This window comes from Megalops cyprinoides, chromosome 13 (assembly GCF_013368585.1).
Source record: "Megalops cyprinoides isolate fMegCyp1 chromosome 13, fMegCyp1.pri, whole genome shotgun sequence".
In the NCBI taxonomy this organism is placed as follows: domain Eukaryota; kingdom Metazoa; phylum Chordata; class Actinopteri; order Elopiformes; family Megalopidae; genus Megalops; species Megalops cyprinoides.
Window position 1 is genome coordinate 786,071 of NC_050595.1, and position 18,930 is coordinate 805,000.

An 18,930-nucleotide genomic window follows, 5' to 3' on the forward strand; every position below is an offset into this window, starting at 1 on the left:
TGCGCGGGCCCGAGAGCGACGCAGCGGCGTGAATGTGGGAAAGCGATAAAGGGTAAAAACAGGAGCAGGATCCCCGTCGCACCGTCTCTCCCGAAGCAAGCGGCCTGAGGAGGAGCTTCTGCAAAGGTGAGCGGCGGATCCGCGACGATCGCCCCGCACAGCCGCAGCTTCGCTTTGTGTTTCCACGGAGAGCGGCTAGCGTTAGCCAGCGTGCTAACCGCGTACTGCCGTGCAAAGGTAAACACAAAGATAAACGAGGCTAAATTCAGATATCTAGCCAGGAAGGCTAGATCTCGTTTACTGTTTCGTTAGCTACCTAGCAATATGCTTGGAAATTGCTCAGTGTTTATGTGTTTTTAGATTAGATAACCCTCAGACCCCATGATCCGTGAGGGATAAGGAGCAGACGGTAGCGATCGCAACGCCGGAGCGTAATGTTCCCTCCCGGGTCACCGCGATGGCGCTGGGTCGCGGCGGCCGTGCGGCGATGTCGGGGGTTAAGCCGTGTTTGGGTTTCTCCATGCCGTGGTTTTCTCCTTTTTATGTCTGACTGGTGCGGCTTGTGTGTATGTGCGTGTATGTGCGTGTGTGTGCGTGTGTGTGTGTGTGTGTGTGTGTGTGTGTGTGTGTGTGTGTGTGTGTGTGTGCGTGCGCGAAGCGGCCTAGCAGCACGGCGTCCTCAGATCTCTTCATTATAAGTGTTTAAAGGTGTGTGTTTGCTGCACTTGAAACGTTATTTTCTAACACTTGCTGTAGTCCCGTTTCTGTCTGCATATCAGTTAAACACGCAGGAAAGCGAACAAAAATACAGCACCAAAATACAACAACCCCAAAAGCAGCTGGTCGCTCCGTGTCCCGTTCACTGGCAGCTGGGTAGCCAGTGTAGTGTAGTGTTTCTGTGTTAATCTGCTCGTCTATTTCTGTTAACTAGCTGGCGTTTTCCGTGGCGAATGGAGAGGAGCACTGCGCCGGCGGCACGGCTCTGCTCGGTGATGGTGTCCGGCCTGCTCCGTGATGGTGTCCGGCCTGCTGGCGGTGATGGTGTTCGGTCTGCTGGCGGTGATGGTGTCCGGCCTGCTCGGTGATGGTGTCCGGTCTGCTGGCGGTGATGGTGTCCGGTCTGCTGGCGGTGATGGTGTCCGGTCTGCTCGGTGATGGTGTCCGGTCTGCTCGGTGATGGTGTCCGGTCTGCTGGCGGTGATGGTGTCCGGTCTGCTGGCGGTGATGGTGTCCGGTCTGCTCGGTGATGGTGTCCGGTCTGCTCGGTGATGGTGTCCGGTCTGCTGGCGGTGATGGTGTCCGGTCTGCTCGGTGATGGTGTCCGGTCTGCTGGCGGTGATGGTGTCCGGTCTGCTGGCGGTGATGGTGTCCGGTCTGCTGGCGGTGATGGTGTTCGGTCTGCTCGGTGATGGTGTCCGGTCTGCTGGCGGTGATGGTGTCCGGTCTGCTGGCGGTGATGGTGTTCGGTCTGCTGGCGGTGATGGTGTCCGGCCTGCTGGCGGTGATGGTGTCCGGTCTGCTGGCGGTGATGGTGTTCGGTCTGCTCGGTGATGGTGTCCGGTCTGCTCGGTGATGGTGTCCGGTCTGCTGGCGGTGATGGTGTCCGGTCTGCTGGCGGTGATGGTGTTCGGTCTGCTCGGTGATGGTGTCCGGTCTGCTGGCGGTGATGGTGTCCGGTCTGCTGGCGGTGATGGTGTCCGGTCTGCTGGCGGTGATGGTGTTCGGTCTGCTCGGTGATGGTGTCCGGTCTGCTGGCGGTGATGGTGTCCGGTCTGCTGGCGGTGATGGTGTTCGGTCTGCTCGGTGATGGTGGTCCGGTCTGCTGGCGGTGATGGTGTCCGGCCTGCTGGCGGTGATGGTGTCCGGTCTGCTGGCGGTGATGGTGTCCGGTCTGCTCGGTGATGGTGTCCGGTCTGCTGGCGGTGATGGTGTCCGGTCTGCTCGGTGATGGTGTCCGGTCTGCTGGCGGTGATGGTGTTCGGTCTGCTCGGTGATGGTGTCCGGTCTGCTCGGTGATGGTGTCCGGTCTGCTCGGTGATGTGGTCTGAACGCGGTATTTCCTGCAGTAACGGACTGTTGCAGGTCATCAGTTGGCTCTCTGATCGCATCCCTGATCCCGTGCTGCCGGGGGAAGTGCGGACAGAGACCCAAAGTCACGCATGGCATGTCTGGTTTTATGGATTAGCATTGCTCTTTAAAGAAAATGTTTTATGCAATCTGATGGCGTCCGCCTGTACACAGGCTGGTGATAGCGGTGCTTGGGGATTTCCGCGTCCGGTATGCAATCCGCGAAATCAAGGCCGAGGAGATGAAGTCAGCATCATGTCCAGCAGTGTATGCCCCCGATCCCGTTTATTCAACCAGCTGTAGCTTAGCTGGCAGACCTAAACCCCAACAATAAGCTCCTTGTCCCAAAGCCAGTTTTTGCAGCAAAGTTTAGCATAAACATTTCTGGTCCTCTTCTCATTTAGACGGGGCAATAAGTTTGTAACATTCACTAAATGCTCGCTGTACAGTAATGCTCTTCCCAGGTCGCCTTACAGTGGTTCAGTACGGAAAACTGAAGACCGTTTTGGCAAATGAATCGCTGTGAAATAATGTTAGCGAATCAAACTGTAGCTTTAGGTCCCTGCGGTGTGCGCACGTACAGCGTGTTTTAACGTCAACACAAACATCGCAGAGTGATTTCCCAACGCCAGCGGCTGCTAAGGAGATTAATGGATTTTCGGCCGTTCTGAAAGGGACGGCTTCCCCCTGAAAACGGCACAGCATGTGTGTGCCCTCTGCTGTGGTACACAGGTCCTGGGGTTGACATGGCGGATGACAGTGAGGTGACCCAGTGGGGTGCAGTTTGGGATGTGCCTGGTTTTGGTAACCTGGTCAGGTTGGACCAGGTCTGTGCATCAGTAGAGAGACTCGAGCTGTCTGCTCCTCCTGTTTTAAGATGATTTTCCCCAGTCTGATCGATTCGGAATGTGAACGCAGGATCAGGGGGTCTCAGACTCTAAACGTGGACTCCCCTGAGTGGTCCGGGCAGCCTCCGTTAACCCCACACTGATGGTGGCACCTGTACTAACCTTCACCCTGCATCGTGGGTGGGGCTCTGATCCAGGCTTTAGAAGGTCGTGGGTTTTAGTGTTGGCCTCTCTGGACAAGAGTACACAATAATAATAAATAAAATTTTGGGCCCTGTGGCTGTTTGTATGAAAAGAATGACATGCTGGAGCTGTGAGTGTGGGCCTCCTGCAGCGGAGCGGTCCGAGCCGCTCCGGGTTTTACCAGAAGCTGATTGGTGCAGAGTGGATGCTAACCTGCCCTCAGTAAACCCCGGAGCGGCTCAGACGGCTGCGCAGTGGGAGCGGCCTGCGGCCCTGCGCTGTGCGTGTTTTACATGCGTTTCACATGCGTGTTAATAGCTGACCCTCCCTCTGTGCGGCTGTAGCTGTGACCGTATCTGACCATTACTGTCCGCATGGGCTGAGCGTATTGATTGCAGCTTTGAGTGATCCGGGCCTGAGCATTATAATGCCATTACACACCCTGCTGTGGTGTGCTGTTTGTTTCCCAGAAACCATAGGAAAGTAGCACACTCCCAGCACCAGGGCCTGTTCCTCTCCCAGCCTGAACGGGCTGTAGGTGTGCCATTTGTGACTGCTGGCTGCTCCGCTGTCTGGCTAACCTGTGACTCACCCCTAACCCCCCGTTCCTCTGAAAATACACACCTCAACCTGGAATCTCTCAGAAGGACAGCACTGGTTAACTGAACTGTGGTGAGATGGTATATTGAGTGCTCACACTCTCTCTCTCTTTTCCTCTACCTCTCTGTGTCTGTCCCTTCCCTCTCTCTCTTCTTTCTCTTTCTCTCCGTCTCTCCCCGATAATCGTGGCACTGACCTTATTGCTGACAGGCCATCTGTCCCACATCTAATGAACAGGGACTGCTGTGTTTGTGTTTGCCTGCCTGCCTGCACGCGTGTGTGTGTGTGTGTGTGTGTGTCCTCACCTTCCAACCCATTTCCATGACAACGTGCCCTGCAGGTGGTGTGTAATCTGTGGTGTAGTTATGGCGGTGAGTGTGTGAGTGCAGGATTAGATCCGTACTCTGACTGACAGTGGAACAGAACCGCCTGGCTTCCTGCGAACTGCACCTCTCCTGCCGCTCCTTCCCTCTCCTCTCCCCTCCTCTCCCCTCCTCTCCCCTCCTCTCCTCTCCTCTCCTCTCCTCTCCTCTCCCCTCCTCTCCTCTCCCCTCCCCTCCCCTCCTCTCCCTCTCCCTCTCCCTCTCCCCTCCTCTCCCCTCCTCTCCCTCTCCCTCTCCCTCTCCCTCTCCCTCTCCTCTCCTCTCCTCTCCTCTCCTCTCCTCTCCTCTCCTCTCCCTCTCCCCTCCCCTCCCCTCCCCTCCTCTCCTCTCCTCTCCCTCTCCCCTCCTCTCCCTCTCCCCTCCTCTCCCCTCCTCTCCTCTCCTCACCCCTCCTCTCCTCACCCCTCCTCTCCTCACCCCTCCCCTCCTCTCCCTCTCCCCTCCTCTCCTCTCCCCTCCTCTCCCCTCCTCTCCTCTCCCTCTCCCCTCCCCTCCTCTCCCCTCCTCTCCTCTCCCTCTCCCCTCCTCTCCCCTCCCCTCCTCTCCCCTCCCCTCCTCTCCCCTCCCCTCCTCTCCTCTCCCCTCCCCTCTGACGGGCGCATGGCCTACGATGCTGCGTGGTTGCGGGGGAATTCTGCAGCAGCGAGGAGACGTGGTCCGGTGAGGGATGCCCTACAGTCCAGGGTCTCCCAGCGGGTGCTGTGTTTGCTGTGTTTGACTTGTCAGAGACGTCTCGCTGTGCGACGGGTCAGACAGCGCAGCTTCACCTGTGCGCAGTCCAACGGGACGGCGTGTGTCTGTCGCTCTGTGTGAGCGGGGGGGTGCTCTGTGCTGTGCTGTGTGAGCGGGGGGGTGCTCTGTGCTGTGCTGTGTGAGCGGGGGGGTGCTCTGTGCTGTGCTGTGTGAGCGGGTGGGTGCTCTGTGCTGGTGGTGCTAAGCTCTCCGCTGGGAACCTGTGCTGCATCCTGGTGGCTGATGTCCAGGCCACATGTCCTGTTTCCGAGCAGGTTGCCATGGCAGCGTCCCTGTAAACGGGCCTCTGGCTCCTTTGAAATGGAAATGCAGGGTTTGCATGGTGAGCTTCTGCTCGCAGGTGCTGAGGGCTGCTGTGTGCGAGTGTGTGCATGTGTGTGTGTGTGTGCGTGTGTGTGTGCGTGTGTGTGTGCGTGTGTGTGTGCGTGTGCGTGTGTGTGTGCGTGTGTGTGTGCGTGTGCGTGTGTGTGCGCGTGTGCGTGTGCGCGTGCGCGTGTATGTGTGTGCGTGTGTGTGTGTGTGTGCGTGCGAGTGTGTGCGTGCGCGTGTGTGTGTGTGCGTGTGTGTGCGTGTGTGTGCGTGTGTGTGCGTGTGTGTGCGTGTGTGTGCATGTGTGTGGTGTGTGTGGTGTGAGTGTGTGTGTGTGCGTGCGTGTGTGTGCGTGTGCGTGTGTGTGGTGTGTGTGCGTGTGTGTGCGTGCGCGTGTGTGCGCGTGTGTGCGTGTGTGTGTGCATGCGAGTGTGTGCGTGTGTGTGCGTGTGTGTGCGTGTGTGTGCGTGTGTGTGCGTGTGTGTGCGTGTGTGTGCGTGCGTGTGTGTGGTGTGTGTGTGGGTCTCTGAGCTCCCCCTCCCTACATTCCTGCACTCAGTTTAGTGTGTTAATGGCTTCCTCTGGCCACACGCGTGATCTCAGGATCACAGCTGCAGCTGTCAGTCAGACTGAGAGCGTGCCGGGACGGTGGGCGTGTCTGACAGGAGGGTGTGGCGGGACGGTGGGCGTGTCTGACAGGAGGGTGTGGCGGGACGGTGGGCGTGTCTGACAGGAGGGTGTGGCGGGACGGTGGGCGTGGCCCTGCCTGGCTGATACTGGCTTTGCAGCTCGGTGCTTCCCAGCCCAGTTGTGAGTGCAGAAACTCTTCGCTAAGCTCCTGTCTCATTTTATAACTGTCTGTCAGCTGCAAAGATCCATTTGTACGCAGCCTCTGAATCTTCCATTTGTGAATGCATTAGTTACGGTTTACATAAATCACAGTTGTCCGCCTGGGCCTGAGTCTGTGTCACAGCACAGGGTTCTCTGCCTGTGTTCCTGCACAGATTCACTCGCCGTGATGGCGCTGTCAGGGGCAGCAGCAGTTCACACTGCTCACAGAGCAGAGAGGATGCTCAGCGCTGCCCCGAGTGGCAGGAGAGAAGTGCTGCGTTACGACTCCGTCTCGGGTGAGGTGTAACATAAAACGTGTGGACACGCCCGCTTTCTGCCAGTCTGCGGAAGAAAAGAGCAGGAGAGGGCAGGTGGCAGGTGTTTCCCCCGCCGTGTCCCCCTCGCCGCTCAGGACGCTGGCTTCCGCAGGCTCGGGTTCTCTCCACGGGTTCGCATACCTGCTGCTGTGACTTTTGATTTGCTGTCATGGTGAGAATCAGCCTTCTGGATTTACTGTCTTCAGGTGAGAGTGACCCGGAAGCGGAGTCTCTGATCAGTGGAAGCTGTAGTACCTGCACCCTTCGTGGTGTTTTGTGGGTTGGGGGGTGGGGGGCTGTGAGCATTATAGATGTGCTGTCTGTGTCAGGCAGGGGGGTTAGAGGGCCCTCTGCTGAAGGAACTTTGGAAATGTCATTTGCAGAGGAGCAGGAAGTGGTGAAGTGCAATGTGGGCAGATGCTGGTGGAGTTTCCTCTGTTAATGGGGTGCCATGAATAGCCTTTATGACGGTGTTCTTACTGGCTGTGCCGAGAGAGAGAGAGAGAGAGAGAGAGAGAGATATCGATCACTGTCAAAGCTAGTTGAGAGTGGCTGCTGTATCAGGTGTTATGAGTTGTTTTCTCTCTCGTTACCAGGTGCCTCAGTGGTGAGGTGTGACTGCAGCAGTGTGTCCCCTGGCCTGCTGTGAAAGAGAGAGTGTGTGTGAGTGTGTGTGAGTGTGTGTGAGTGTGTGTGAGTGTGTGTGAGTGTGTGTGAGTGTGTGTGTGTGAGTGTGTGAGTGTGTGAGTGAGTGTGAGAGTGAGAGTGTGAGAGTGAGAGTGAGAGTGTGAGAGTGAGAGTGTGAGAGTGAGAGTGTGAGAGTGAGAGTGTGAGAGTGAGAGTGTGAGAGTGAGAGTGTGAGAGTGAGAGTGAGAGAGTGAGAGTGTGAGAGTGAGAGAGTGAGAGTGTGAGAGTGAGAGTGTGAGAGTGTGAGAGTGAGAGTGAGAGTGTGAGAGTGTGAGAGTGTGAGAGTGAGAGTGTGAGAGTGAGAGTGTGAGAGTGAGAGTGTGAGAGTGAGAGTGTGTGAGTGTGAGAGTGTGAGAGTGAGAGTGTGAGAGTGAGAGTGTGTGTGTGAGAGTGTGAGAGTGAGAGTGAGAGTGTGTGTGTGAGTGTGAGTGAGTGTGAGTGAGTGTGTGTGTGAGTGTGTGTGTGAGTGTGTGAGATCTCCCAGGCTCTGAGATGTTGTGCTGATGTTATGCGCGCAGGCTGTGGTCAGGGTGGGGTGTTTTTCCAGAGGCCTGAAGCAGGCTGAGTGAGCGGGGGGTGGGGGTGGGGGTGGGGGCAGGCGCAGACGGCCTCTTTGTCTGGACGGCAGCAGGGCGGGTGGGGGGCGGTGTCGGGTCTGCGGGGGTGGAGCCGGTGGCCGGTAACCCGATCTGGGCTGAGCCCTACAGGAAGGAGAGCGGGGAGAGAGAGCAGCGCTGGCGTCACACAGCTCAGGAGCAGCAGCTCAAACAGGAGACACGGGACCCTGTGACCCTCTCACCCTCACCTGCTCACCTGCCTCCGTCTCCGGGACGACTCCGTCTCCGGGACGACGGGGGGGAGGGCTCTGGAATGCGGCTGTAGGGGATTTCGGCAGCGTGTGTCTGGGTCGCTGTGTGTTTTCTGCCCTGCGCTGTAGAGGAAGCGGTCTCCACAGAGAGCGAGTGCGGGCCGCCCGGGCTCCTCCACGGCCCTCTCCAGATCCGTGCGTCCTGGAGAGGGAAGGGGGGGAAGGGGGGGAGGGGCCTCCAGGCACGACTGTTATGGGATGTTTTGTTTCTATGGAGAGGCGTGATGATGAGTGACTCCTGTACTCATGATGACCAGCGCTAAGCTACAGCTCCTCTCATGGAAGAGGCTGCTACACATCTTCACCTGCATCGCGGCTAAAACCGCCGAAGCGGCCAGCAGGAGGAAAGGTAACTTCCCTCACTCCCTAACCCCCTCACTCCCTCACTCCCTAACCCCCTCACTCCCTTACTCCCTCACTCCCTAACCCCCTCACTCCCTCACTCCCTCACTCCCTAACCCCTAACCCCCTCACTCCCTCACTCCCTAACCCCCTCACTCCCTCACTCCCTAACCCCCTAACCCCCTAACCCCCTCACTCCCTTACTCCCTCACTCCCTAACCCCCTAACCCCCTCACTCCCTCACTCCCTCACTCCCTAACCCCCTCACTCCCTCACTCCCTAACCCCCTCACTCCCTCACTCCCTAACCCCCTCACTCCCTAACCCCCTCACTCCCTCACTCCCTAACCCCCTCACTTCCTAACCCCCTCACTCCCTCACTCCCTAACCCCCTCACTCCCTCACTCCCTAACCCCCTCACTCCCTAACCCCCTAACCCCCTTACTCCCTCACTCCCTAACCCCCTCACTCCCTCACTCCCTCACTCCCTAACCCCCTAACCCCCTCACTCCCTCACTCCCTAACCCCCTCACTCCCTAACTCCCTCACTCCCTAACCCCCTCACTTCCTAACCCCCTCACTCCCTCACTCCCTAACCCCCTCACTCCCTCACTCCCTAACCCCCTCACTCCCTAACCCCCTAACCCCCTCACTCCCTCACTCCCTAACCCCCTCACTCCCTCACTCCCTCACTCCCTAACCCCCTCACTCCCTAACGCCCTCACTTCCTAACCCCCTCACTCCCTCACTCCCTAACGCCCCTCTCTTTGGATTTCGGCTCATTTTGATTCTATGCCCATATTCTGAAACCTGAAACTTGCCTCCTCCTTCATCCTGTAAAGCTGGCAGAAGGCTACCCAGAATGCCCTGCTGCCGTTGTGCCTGGTACTGAGGCCAGAGCTGTGCGTTAGAGCTTTTCCAGGGAGGGACCAGCTTTACCCTCTCAGTGGCTGAGAGGTGCAGAGAGACGCTGGGTTTTGCATTTCTGTTTTTGCTGCTGTAGCAGTAGTGTAGTGAAGCTTTCTGTAATGAGCACAGTGCTCTCTCTCTCTCCCTCTCCCTCTCCCTGTCTCTCTCTCTCTCCCTCTCGCGCGCGCCTGTGTGTTGTTGGCCAGAGCAGGCAGTGTGGATGTACTGAGCAGCGCAGGTCATCGGGGCGGGGGCGCGGGGGGGGCGGAGGTTACTGAGACCCAGAGCGGCTGGAGTGATGGACGTCCTGCTGGGTCCGTTCTCATTGCGCTGGCTGACCCGCTCGTCGGCTGGGTGAGCGGCTGCTGTACAGTGGCTGTGTGTTTATTCTCACTGGACTGGCTAAATGAGAGGAGCCTCCATCAGGGTTCAGGGGGTTCATGAACCAGTGACCCCTGTGTGTCTGTCTGTGGAAGTAACTGCTTTTGGTGTCACACGTCATCTTACCTGTCACTGGCTGTTGCTGTACTGTCACTAGCTGCATTCTTTTTAATGCGCACACGTGGGTGTATGCGCGCGTGTGCGCGTGCGTGTGTGTGTGCGTGCGCGTGTGTGCGTGTGCGCGTGTGTGCGCGTGCGCGTGTGCGCGTGTGTGCGCGTGCGTGTGTGTGCGTGCGCGTGTGTGCGCGCATGTGTGTGTGGACAGAACAGTGTGTCATCTCTCTCTCTGTCTCTCTCTCTCTCTCAGAGGGCCCTGTGTTTCCAGAGAAGAAGAAGGCCTTCATTGGGAATCATATGGACGAAGGTAAGATGGCCTCTTTAGTAAGTCTGCTCTCTACCTCAGTGTGCTGTTTGCGCCCGTGTGTGTGCGCGCATGTGTGTGTGGGCACGCCCGTGTGTGTGGGCGCTCCGTGTGTGCGCGCATGTGTGTGTGTGCGCCCGTGTGTGCGCGTGTAGCAGGAGGAGTGTGTCTCGGCTGGGTCTCAATCCCCTCTCCCCCGCCCTGCCTCCCTCAGCCTGGAGCTCAGGGTGGGGAATCCAAAAGCCCGCCCCCTGCAGGTGGAGAGGCGTGACCAGAAGGTGTGGCATGAGGGCGTGGCCCGGGGGCCGACTTCCAGTGTGTGTTTGTGGTGGAAAAGGAGAGCAGTGCTTACAGAACACAGCCTGAATCACCATGTCTGCTGAGCCTGGAGTCCTCCGCAGTGAGCATGCTCAGCCACGAGGCAGGGCTAGGTGGTTTGGGCGGTGCATGGGGCGGGGCTGGGTGGTGCAGGGCGGTGCATGGCGGGGCTGGGTGGTGCAGGGCGGTGCATGGGGCGGGGCTGGGTGGTGCAGGGCGGTGCATGGGGCGGGGCTGGGTGGTGCAGGGCGGTGCATGGGGCGGGGCTGGGTGGTGGGGGCGGTTCTCAGGCCAAATCTGAAGTGTGAAGTTTAGCGGCCCACATGGGGGTGCAGTGTTCCATCCAACACTTCTGCAGGCCGAGCTCTCCCACCTCACCTGGGTCACCTGCACCAGCTGCGCGCGCACGCACACGCCTACACTCGCGCGCACACACACACACACACACACACACGCCTACACACGCACGCACATGCCTGCACACGCCTACACACACACGCACATGCCTACACACGCACACGTACGCCTACACATGCACACACACGCACACGCCTACAGACGCACACATGTGCACACACACCTACACACACACGTGCACACACACACCTACACACACACACACCTACACACACACACACACACACACACACACATGCCTACACACGTGCACACATGCCTACACACACGCGCGCACACACACACACACACACACACACACACACGCACAGCAGGGCTGGATTAGCAGTCTCAGAGCTGTGTTTCCTGCTGTTGCGTCAGGCCTCTCCCAGCTGGAGGAGAAGACGCAGCCTGTGCTGGAGGGCCGACAGCATGCGCCTGTAAGGGGGTCTGTCTCAGGGGCCGCACCCAGGGGCCACACACCCAGCTGGCCCTGGCCTGGGTAGCTGGAGGGACTGCTCCAGGCTTTAGGTGTCCTGAGATCTTTTCTAATGTGGAACTCTGACACAGCTGCTGCCTGGTGTCTCTCAGCTCTGAGAGGTTTAAAAATAAACCAGCTGTTATCAGGACACACACACACATGCCATACATACCAAACACACACACAAACACACACACATTCCCCTAAACTATACTGCCCCGCCCTCAGAGGTCACTGGGACAGCTATGATTGGCTAGCTCGTTGGCGGTTTGTCCGTTACATTAGCAGGCAGAGCGGGCGGTGCTGACAGTGTGTGGAAGGTGGGGATTTTCCCGTCAGTGACGAGGCCCTGCTGAATGTGGCTGTGCGGCGCGACTCTGTCCTGCTGTCTATGCTGTGCTGTGCGGTGGCTGGCCTGTGCTGTTTCCCCCCCTGCGCCCCCCGGCCTCGGCGCTCGCACCTCACAACCACAAACCGCGAGAGCGAGCGATCGCAACCACAAACCGCGAGAGCCGGTGATCCTGACTGATCCAGATGGTTACCTGTGAGAAGGACCTGTTCTGAAACTCTGAGTATCTGCTGATATCTGGATATAAATAGGATATAAATAGTCTCACATCCTCTTAGCAACTTTCCAGACAGTATCTGGGCTCCATTGAGAGGACATGTTCAGTCTGGGATGATTCAGCTGCCAGAGGACGGGTGATGCAACCCCAGAACAGCCATGGCTGATCAGCGGGGTTAGCGTGCAGTAGGGCTGGGACGTATAGCCGTTGCAGTATATCGAATAGCTATTTTCAGCGCAATAACAGCTATCCCCGGTATGTGGCGTTAGGTTTCTTCCCGTATTGTTTCCCGTTAGTCATACCTGATGCAGGAGCACACCTCCAAAGTTCAGTGAAATGCTTCCGGGGCAGAAAAATGTCACTTGTATCTATATGTTGTTAACTTACCTATTAGCTTTGAAAAAGACATAGCATATGTTTTCACTCTTTGTAGCCATGTGTTTCTACCTACCATATGGAAGCAGAATAGTGCTGTGATATCAACATTGAATAGATACGAGCAGTGGCGGTGGGTGAGCTGGAAACAGGGGAAACCTGAACTCTACCTTTAAATCCATCATTACTTTCAACCTGTTCCCCGTTATCCTCCTTGATTAACAATAAAACAAATAATTCACAGAATAATCGACACCCACGAGCATAATCATTTATTCTAATTGAATACCGCAGATTGTCTGAAATTTGTGTGCTATTGCGAAAGCTACAGCATGAGATTGTTTAATTAATGAGGATGACTTGACATACACAAAGATGATTTCACATAATTAAATCGATAAATGCCATCTCAATACAATCTCATATTGTAGCTTTCGCAAGCTCACAAACTACAGACAATCTGCGCTGTTTCGCGAGCATAATCATTTACTCTAATTACGCGATTGGTGTCGATTATTCTGTGAATTATTTGTTTTATTGTCAATCAAGGAGGATAAAGGGGAACAGGTTGAAAGTAATGATGGATTTAAAGGTAACGTTCGGGCTTCCCCTGTTTCCAGCTCACCTGCCAACACTGAATACGAGTGGCGTTTTTTCCCCCGGAAGCATTTCACATGGCCTCGGAAAGCTGGAGGTGTGCTCCCGTATCGGGTATGACTAAAGGGAAACAATACGGGAAGAAACCTAACGCCACATACCGGGGATAGCTGTTATTGCGCTAAATAGCTATTCGATATAGCGCTACCGATATATCCCTAGCGTGCGGGTTAGCATGCTGGACAGTATTAGGAGTTAGTGTGTGCCACAGAGTTCAGCTTTTAGCACCGAGCTGCTCAGGAGTGTGTAATAGGTTACAGAGGAGAACCGCACTCTGGCGGCGTCTCCATCCTCTCTGTCCTGTTTGTTGCTCCAAGTTAATGTGTTCCTTTCCTGTTCTCTCTGTCCTGTTGCCGTGGTCTGTTGCCGTGCAGAAATGAGTCGCCAGACCGCCGCAGCGCTGCCGACAGGAACCTCCAAGTGCGCCCCCTCCCAGCGAGTCCCGGCGCTGTCCGGCACCACGGCCTCCAACAGCGACCTGGCCAGCCTGTTCGAGTGCCCTGTGTGCTTCGACTATGTACTGCCCCCTATCCTGCAGTGCCAGAGCGGCCACCTGGTCTGCAGCAACTGTCGGCCCAAACTCACCTGCTGCCCCACCTGCCGAGGCCCCCTGGGCTCCATACGCAACCTGGCCATGGAGAAGGTGGCCAACTCGGTGCTGTTCCCCTGCAAGTACGCCTCGTCGGGCTGCGAGGTCACGCTGCCGCACACAGAGAAGACCGAGCACGAGGAGCTGTGCGAGTTCCGGCCATACTCCTGCCCCTGTCCCGGCGCCTCCTGCAAGTGGCAGGGCTCTCTGGACGCCGTCATGCCCCACCTGATGCACCAGCACAAGTCCATCACCACGCTGCAGGGCGAGGACATTGTCTTCCTGGCCACGGACATCAACCTACCGGGCGCCGTGGACTGGGTGATGATGCAGTCCTGCTTCGGCTTCCACTTCATGCTGGTGCTGGAGAAGCAGGAGAAGTACGACGGCCACCAGCAGTTCTTCGCCATCGTGCAGCTCATCGGCACACGCAAGCAGGCCGAGAACTTCGCCTACCGCCTGGAGCTCAACGGCCACCGTCGCCGGCTCACCTGGGAGGCCACGCCCCGCTCCATCCACGAGGGCATCGCCACGGCGATAATGAACAGTGACTGCCTGGTGTTCGACACGTCCATCGCACAGCTGTTTGCCGAGAACGGGAACCTGGGCATCAACGTCACCATCTCCATGTGCTGAGGGCTGATGGGAAGGACATGATCACACCAAGGATGGTCCTGCCGGGCCTGTCCCCGTTACACAGGAAACTCGCAGCCCAGGACAGCGGGTTTGTTGGACAGATCAAGCGCTTCTCAGCCATCTACTGACTGCGCTTGGTACATTCAACAAGCCCATTCCCTGGGTCTCACTTTCCAGAAACTGATTTCCAGCTGGAGTTAGATATGTAGCTAAGGATTGTAGTAAGTATCAGTTATCTTACAGAGGAGCACCTAACAGGACCTCAGATACTCAGAATGGACACTCACTAGTGCGCATAGCTTGGGGGGGGGGTGAAGGTTATTTTGTAATTTTGGTTTTATTTTTTTCAGATGGGAGATGCTGGAGAGATTAGAGAATGACGATAATGTCAGGAAAGTAAAAATTCCCACATTTCAATTTAAAGTGAAACAGGAACTTTGAGAGCGTCATGGTTTTCTTTGGTTTTCGTTGTATTTCACGTTGTTTCCCTGTGATAAGTGGAGGTGGTCCTGCCGGCTGAGGGGAGTCCCAGTGATTTTTGCTGAAACCACTCAATACCTGCCCAAGGATGGGGCCATTTATATAGTATATTATTAATTATATTGTTATTCTAATTATCATTTTTGTAATGCATTTTAAGAAAAAGGAAGGAAAACCTGTTGTAAAGTTGTGGCTAATCTTCAGTGTTTGTAGATCGATTGGTTTCTTCAGAGATACTGTTTCGTGTTCTTGTTTCCTATGTCTGTTTTCGCCTCGATGTTCTGGCAGTTTTGTCTTTTCGTTTGTGAGCGCTGGGCCAACACGCTGCTAGCCCTGGTGTCTTTCTCTTTGTGTATGACTAGTTTTTGTCCTTTTAGTTTTCCATTTTCTTTTGTTTTACTTTATCATTAAATAAAAGTATCTTTTTCATACATCCTTCTTTACCTTACCTGTTATTTATCTAGCAGAATAGATTTGCACATTCATCGGCTGGTAGAAATTAGGGTGTAATTTCGCTGTCCTGTTTTCAGGCCAGCGCTGACAGACAAAGACTCAGACGGGCACGAGTCCGGCGTGTGAGAGACCACAGCTCAGAGATCAGGGTGGCAGCTGTTTGCAGCGATGGTTGAGAGGTGTTGGCGAGAGGTGTTGATGGTGGGTATGTGTTGGGGTGTGTGGGTTGTGGTGATCAGTTAGGTTAGACTAGTTTGTGCATTTGGCGGTACAAATATTTCATTCATTTCAGTGTGTAAAAATGTAGTCATGATATACTGGAGTCTTACATACTTGTGGAAAAATATGAGATCTGGCATTTGGTAGGAATGCAGTAATACATGATTCAAACAAGAAGGACTGCTGTCTGAAACTCTCCCTCCTTCAGTCACAGGTACTTTGTATGAGTATATAAGTCTCACACTCTCGTGCTCAGTGGAAATATAATCACAAAAGTATGACTAAGTCTAATAGGACTAAAGGCTTATTCTAATTTCCATAATTCAGTATGAATATAAGAAATTCTTGTCTTGTGATTTCTTTCAGTGTGAGTCAGTGTGATCAGTCAGTAATAATACTTTGCCTGAACTATCATTACACAAAACCACAGTTCTGTGTTTTTGTCGGTAGAAAACCAAAGTAAGGGAACATATTGCCCGATTCTCTACTTCAAACAGGCTAGGGTCGCTTCTGAGTGGTCCACACCCTGCTCCTGTCTACCCTGCCTACACTGTGGAATCCTACCTCTTTCAGGGTGTCCTGGAGTGGCAGTTTGTCGACCCCACGGCCTGTGTCCCTCAAGGCTCTGTTCTCAGCACCTTCTTCTCTCATCCCATGGCTTTTTATACCACTTTTCCTGTCTTTTCCACCATCTGACACAGGTAGCAGGTAGCTTGCCTGCAGGACAGTGGATGGTGGAACACCACCTAAAACTAAGCTTGAGATTCTTTAGATTCCCTCCAGGTCCTTCTTGTTTCAAGACCTTGAACAGAGTCACAGAGGCAGTTCGACATTCTGCTTTATTTTCGAGGCAGAAAAAATGCTGGCTGTTACAGTCATTGGTTAGTTACTGCTAATCGAGGTGTGCACCAGGTGCCATCACACAAACCTGGATGATGCAAGACACACTTTCCAGCCAAAAAACACTGACTCCTTTCACAACTGAAGAGCAGGTTTTCCTGCCACAATTCACCTGTCAGACAAACATAAAGAGCCTCCCTGCCCAGTGCTGAATATCCTGATAATGTCTGTCTTCAGAAAATGCAATCGTCCTCCAGCAATAAGCTGCAGCCAGTGAGAACGTCCCAGAGCAACATGAACGCCTTGAGAAAGAGGAATCTCTTTGCAAGGTCTTAAACTGGGATCGGCTTGTCTGGTCCGAGTTCCCACAGTTCCCTCTGCTCTCAGCCCTCACCTCCATTCCACCAATCAGAGCTCACAGGGACTCCCAGCGAACTGTGATTCCACCAATCAGAGCCATTCCTCATTCCTCCAACAGACACCAACGACCCTAACAGACACTAACGTGGCTGGATTACAAACCAAAAAACCTACAATTAAGTTGGTTTTGCAGGAAAATTAGTGTTTATAATGCTGTCAAAAAATCCAGGAAATTAACTTCGCTGACGCCGCCTCGCCTCGGGTCTCGCTCACAGTTTGCTGGTGACCTGCGGCTGGCCAATCGCTGGTGAGACAGCCGGGAAGCCGCCGTCAAACGCAGCATTCAGGACCTGGTCCAGCGAGCTAGCGGTCACGAAGTCCAGCTCAGCCCGAACATGAGCCGGAATCTCCTCCAGGTCCTTCTCGTTGCGTTTGGGCAGGACGACCCGTTTCAGGCCTGCCCTGTGAGCTGCAAGAACCTTGTCCTTAATCCCGCCCACCTGCGAATGACAGACTCTCACCAAACTACATACACACCTGTAAATGCAGCATACCACATGTGTACATATCACCGTTGCGCACTATATGCAGGTGTATATATACGCATGACAATTCAGCTACACAAAAAATTAATCAATAGGAGTGTATGTGTGTGAGCGTGAGTGTGTGTGTGTGTGTGTGTGTGTGTGAGAGCTTGTATGTGAGAATATGTGTGAGAGTATGTGTGCGTGTGTGTGTCTTACCGGCAGGACCAGGCCCCTCAGTGTGATCTCTCCGGTCATGGCCACGTCAGAGCGCACCAGTCTGCCACTGAAGAGTGAGGCCAGGCACGTTACCATGGTGACGCCAGCCGAGGGGCCGTCCTTGGTGACCGCACCCGCCGGGAAGTGCAGGTGAATGTCCGTCCCCTCCAGCGGATCTGCCCCGCCCCCTGCTGCATAACAAAACGCCACAATCAGAGCCGCGCAACACAGCAGCCTCAGTCTGCACAGGGTGGGGGGTGGGTGTGTGTGTGTGTGTGTGCGCGTGCTTGTGAGTGAGTGTGTGTGTGTGCATGCGTGCATACACGTGTGTGTGTGTGTGTGTGCGTGCGGGGGTGCATGTGAGTGTGTGTGCGTGCACATATGCGTGTGTGTGTGTGTGTGTGCATGCGTGCATGTGCGTGTGTGTGTGTGTGTGTGTGAGTCTGTGTGAGTATGTGTGCGTGCGTGCGTGCATGTGCATACGTGTGTGTGTGTGTGAGGTACAGACTCACGGTTGGTCAGCTGGTACTTCTTGGCGTTGCTGCGTAGCCAGCTGATGGCGAGTTGGGCCGACTCCTTCATGACGTCCCCCAGCTGCCCGGTGAGCGTCAGCTGCCCCTCCCCCTCCATGCGACTGGCCTCCACAAACATGATCTCCCCGCCCAGCGGCGTCCAGGCCAGCCCGATGGCCACACCCGGCAGTGTCAGCCGCTCAGACACCTGGGGGCAGAGGCACACCTGTCAGGCCCTTACAGGGAGAGTAACCTCAGCGGCAAAATACCAACTCCACAGTCCTACCCTGGGTCCTGGGAAACATGTTCCTTTCTCCCCCTCTCTCTCTCTCTCCCCATCTCCCCCTTTCCCTCTCCCCCTCCCTCTCCCCCTCTCTCTCCCCCTCTCTCTCCCCCTCTCTCTCCCCCTCTCCCTCTCCCCCCCCCCCACAGAAGGAAGCAGAACCCCACAAAACAGGGAAAGTAAAACTGTAAGAGATGACAGAAAGAAGAAAGAGTAACCCGACACCCCCACAGCCAGCGTAACCCGACACCCCGACCCCCACAGCCAGCGTAACCCGACACCCCCACCCCCACAGCCAGCGTAACCCGACACCCCCACCCCCACAGCCAGCGTAACCCGACACCCCGACCCCCACAGCCAGCGTAACCCGACACCCCCACCCCCACAGCCAGCGTAACCCGACACCCCCACCCCAGCGTAACCCGACACCCTTCCCCCAAACACCCGCCTGGCTCACCTCCATCTCGAAGAGGGGCAGGCCCAGGATGTCCCTCAGGGCGTGGCGGTCGATCACGATGGGCATCTCAGGGGGCAGGGCCAGCTCTGTGGATCCATCCAGAGACTCCTCCCCTCGCCCCACCCGCTCTGACACACGGAGACACAGCGGGTCAGCGACTGACTGAGTCCAGTGAAGGTGTGTTTGGGACAGCGGGTCAGCGACTGACTGAGTCCAGTGAAGGTGTGTTTGAGACAGCGGGTCAGCGACTGACTGAGTCCAGTGAAGGTGTGTTTGGGGCAGCAGGTTGTGGTCAGAGCTGCTATCATCAGACAACAAACGAACCTCAGGAAGACTGGAGAGGGTGCGGGGGGGGGGGGGGGGTGATTTGGGAGGGGGTGGGAGAAGGACTTTATACACACGATCCAGTGTGCCGTGAGGGAGAGGGCCACCTGCCTGATCCTGTCTGTAAGCGATGTGGGTGAGCACTCGGGTGGGGGAGGGGGGGGCCTGCCCCTGCTCCACCCACGCCAGGATCCGCCCACAGGGCCTGAGACCTGACTACAGATGTAACAGAGACAGGGACACCCCCCCAGCACAAACAATTCAACCAACATGGCTGCCCTCCACAGAGAGAGACAGACAGAGACAGAGAGAGAGACAGAGAGAGAGAGAGGGGAGGGGAGAC

The 18,930-nt window shown here is 55.8% G+C and overlaps 2 protein-coding genes across 4 annotated transcripts in view; one reads left to right on the plus strand and one right to left on the minus strand.

Moving 5' to 3' along the window:
- siah1 (siah E3 ubiquitin protein ligase 1) lies at nt 1–14,726 on the plus strand. Of its 2 annotated transcripts, none has more exons than XM_036544533.1 (3): nt 1–126; nt 9,845–9,901; nt 13,066–14,726. In XM_036544533.1, the coding sequence occupies exons 2-3, from the start codon at nt 9,892–9,894 to the stop codon at nt 13,914–13,916; spliced, it is 861 nt and encodes a 286-aa protein (XP_036400426.1). In that variant the 5' UTR covers nt 1–126; nt 9,845–9,891; the 3' UTR covers nt 13,917–14,726. The 2 variants fall into 2 exon arrangements, with proteins under 2 accessions (XP_036400426.1, XP_036400425.1); XM_036544532.1 differs by lacking the exon at nt 1–126 and adding an exon at nt 8,066–8,195.
- Nucleotides 14,727–15,894: 1,168 nt separating this feature from the next.
- lonp2 (lon peptidase 2, peroxisomal) overlaps nt 15,895–18,930 on the minus strand; it is a 13,487-nt gene continuing 10,451 nt past the window's right edge. Inside the window, exons 12-15 of one of the 2 annotated variants that reach the window (XM_036544234.1) lie at nt 18,264–18,391; nt 17,524–17,731; nt 17,012–17,199; nt 15,895–16,768 (exon numbers count right to left, since the gene is read on the minus strand). In XM_036544234.1, coding sequence (XP_036400127.1) covers nt 16,538–16,768; nt 17,012–17,199; nt 17,524–17,731; nt 18,264–18,391 — 755 coding nt within the window. In that variant the 3' untranslated portion in view covers nt 15,895–16,537. Of the gene's footprint in view, nt 16,769–17,011; nt 17,203–17,523; nt 17,732–18,263; nt 18,392–18,930 lie in introns of both variants that reach the window. The other variant, XM_036544233.1, reaches the window with a different exon arrangement.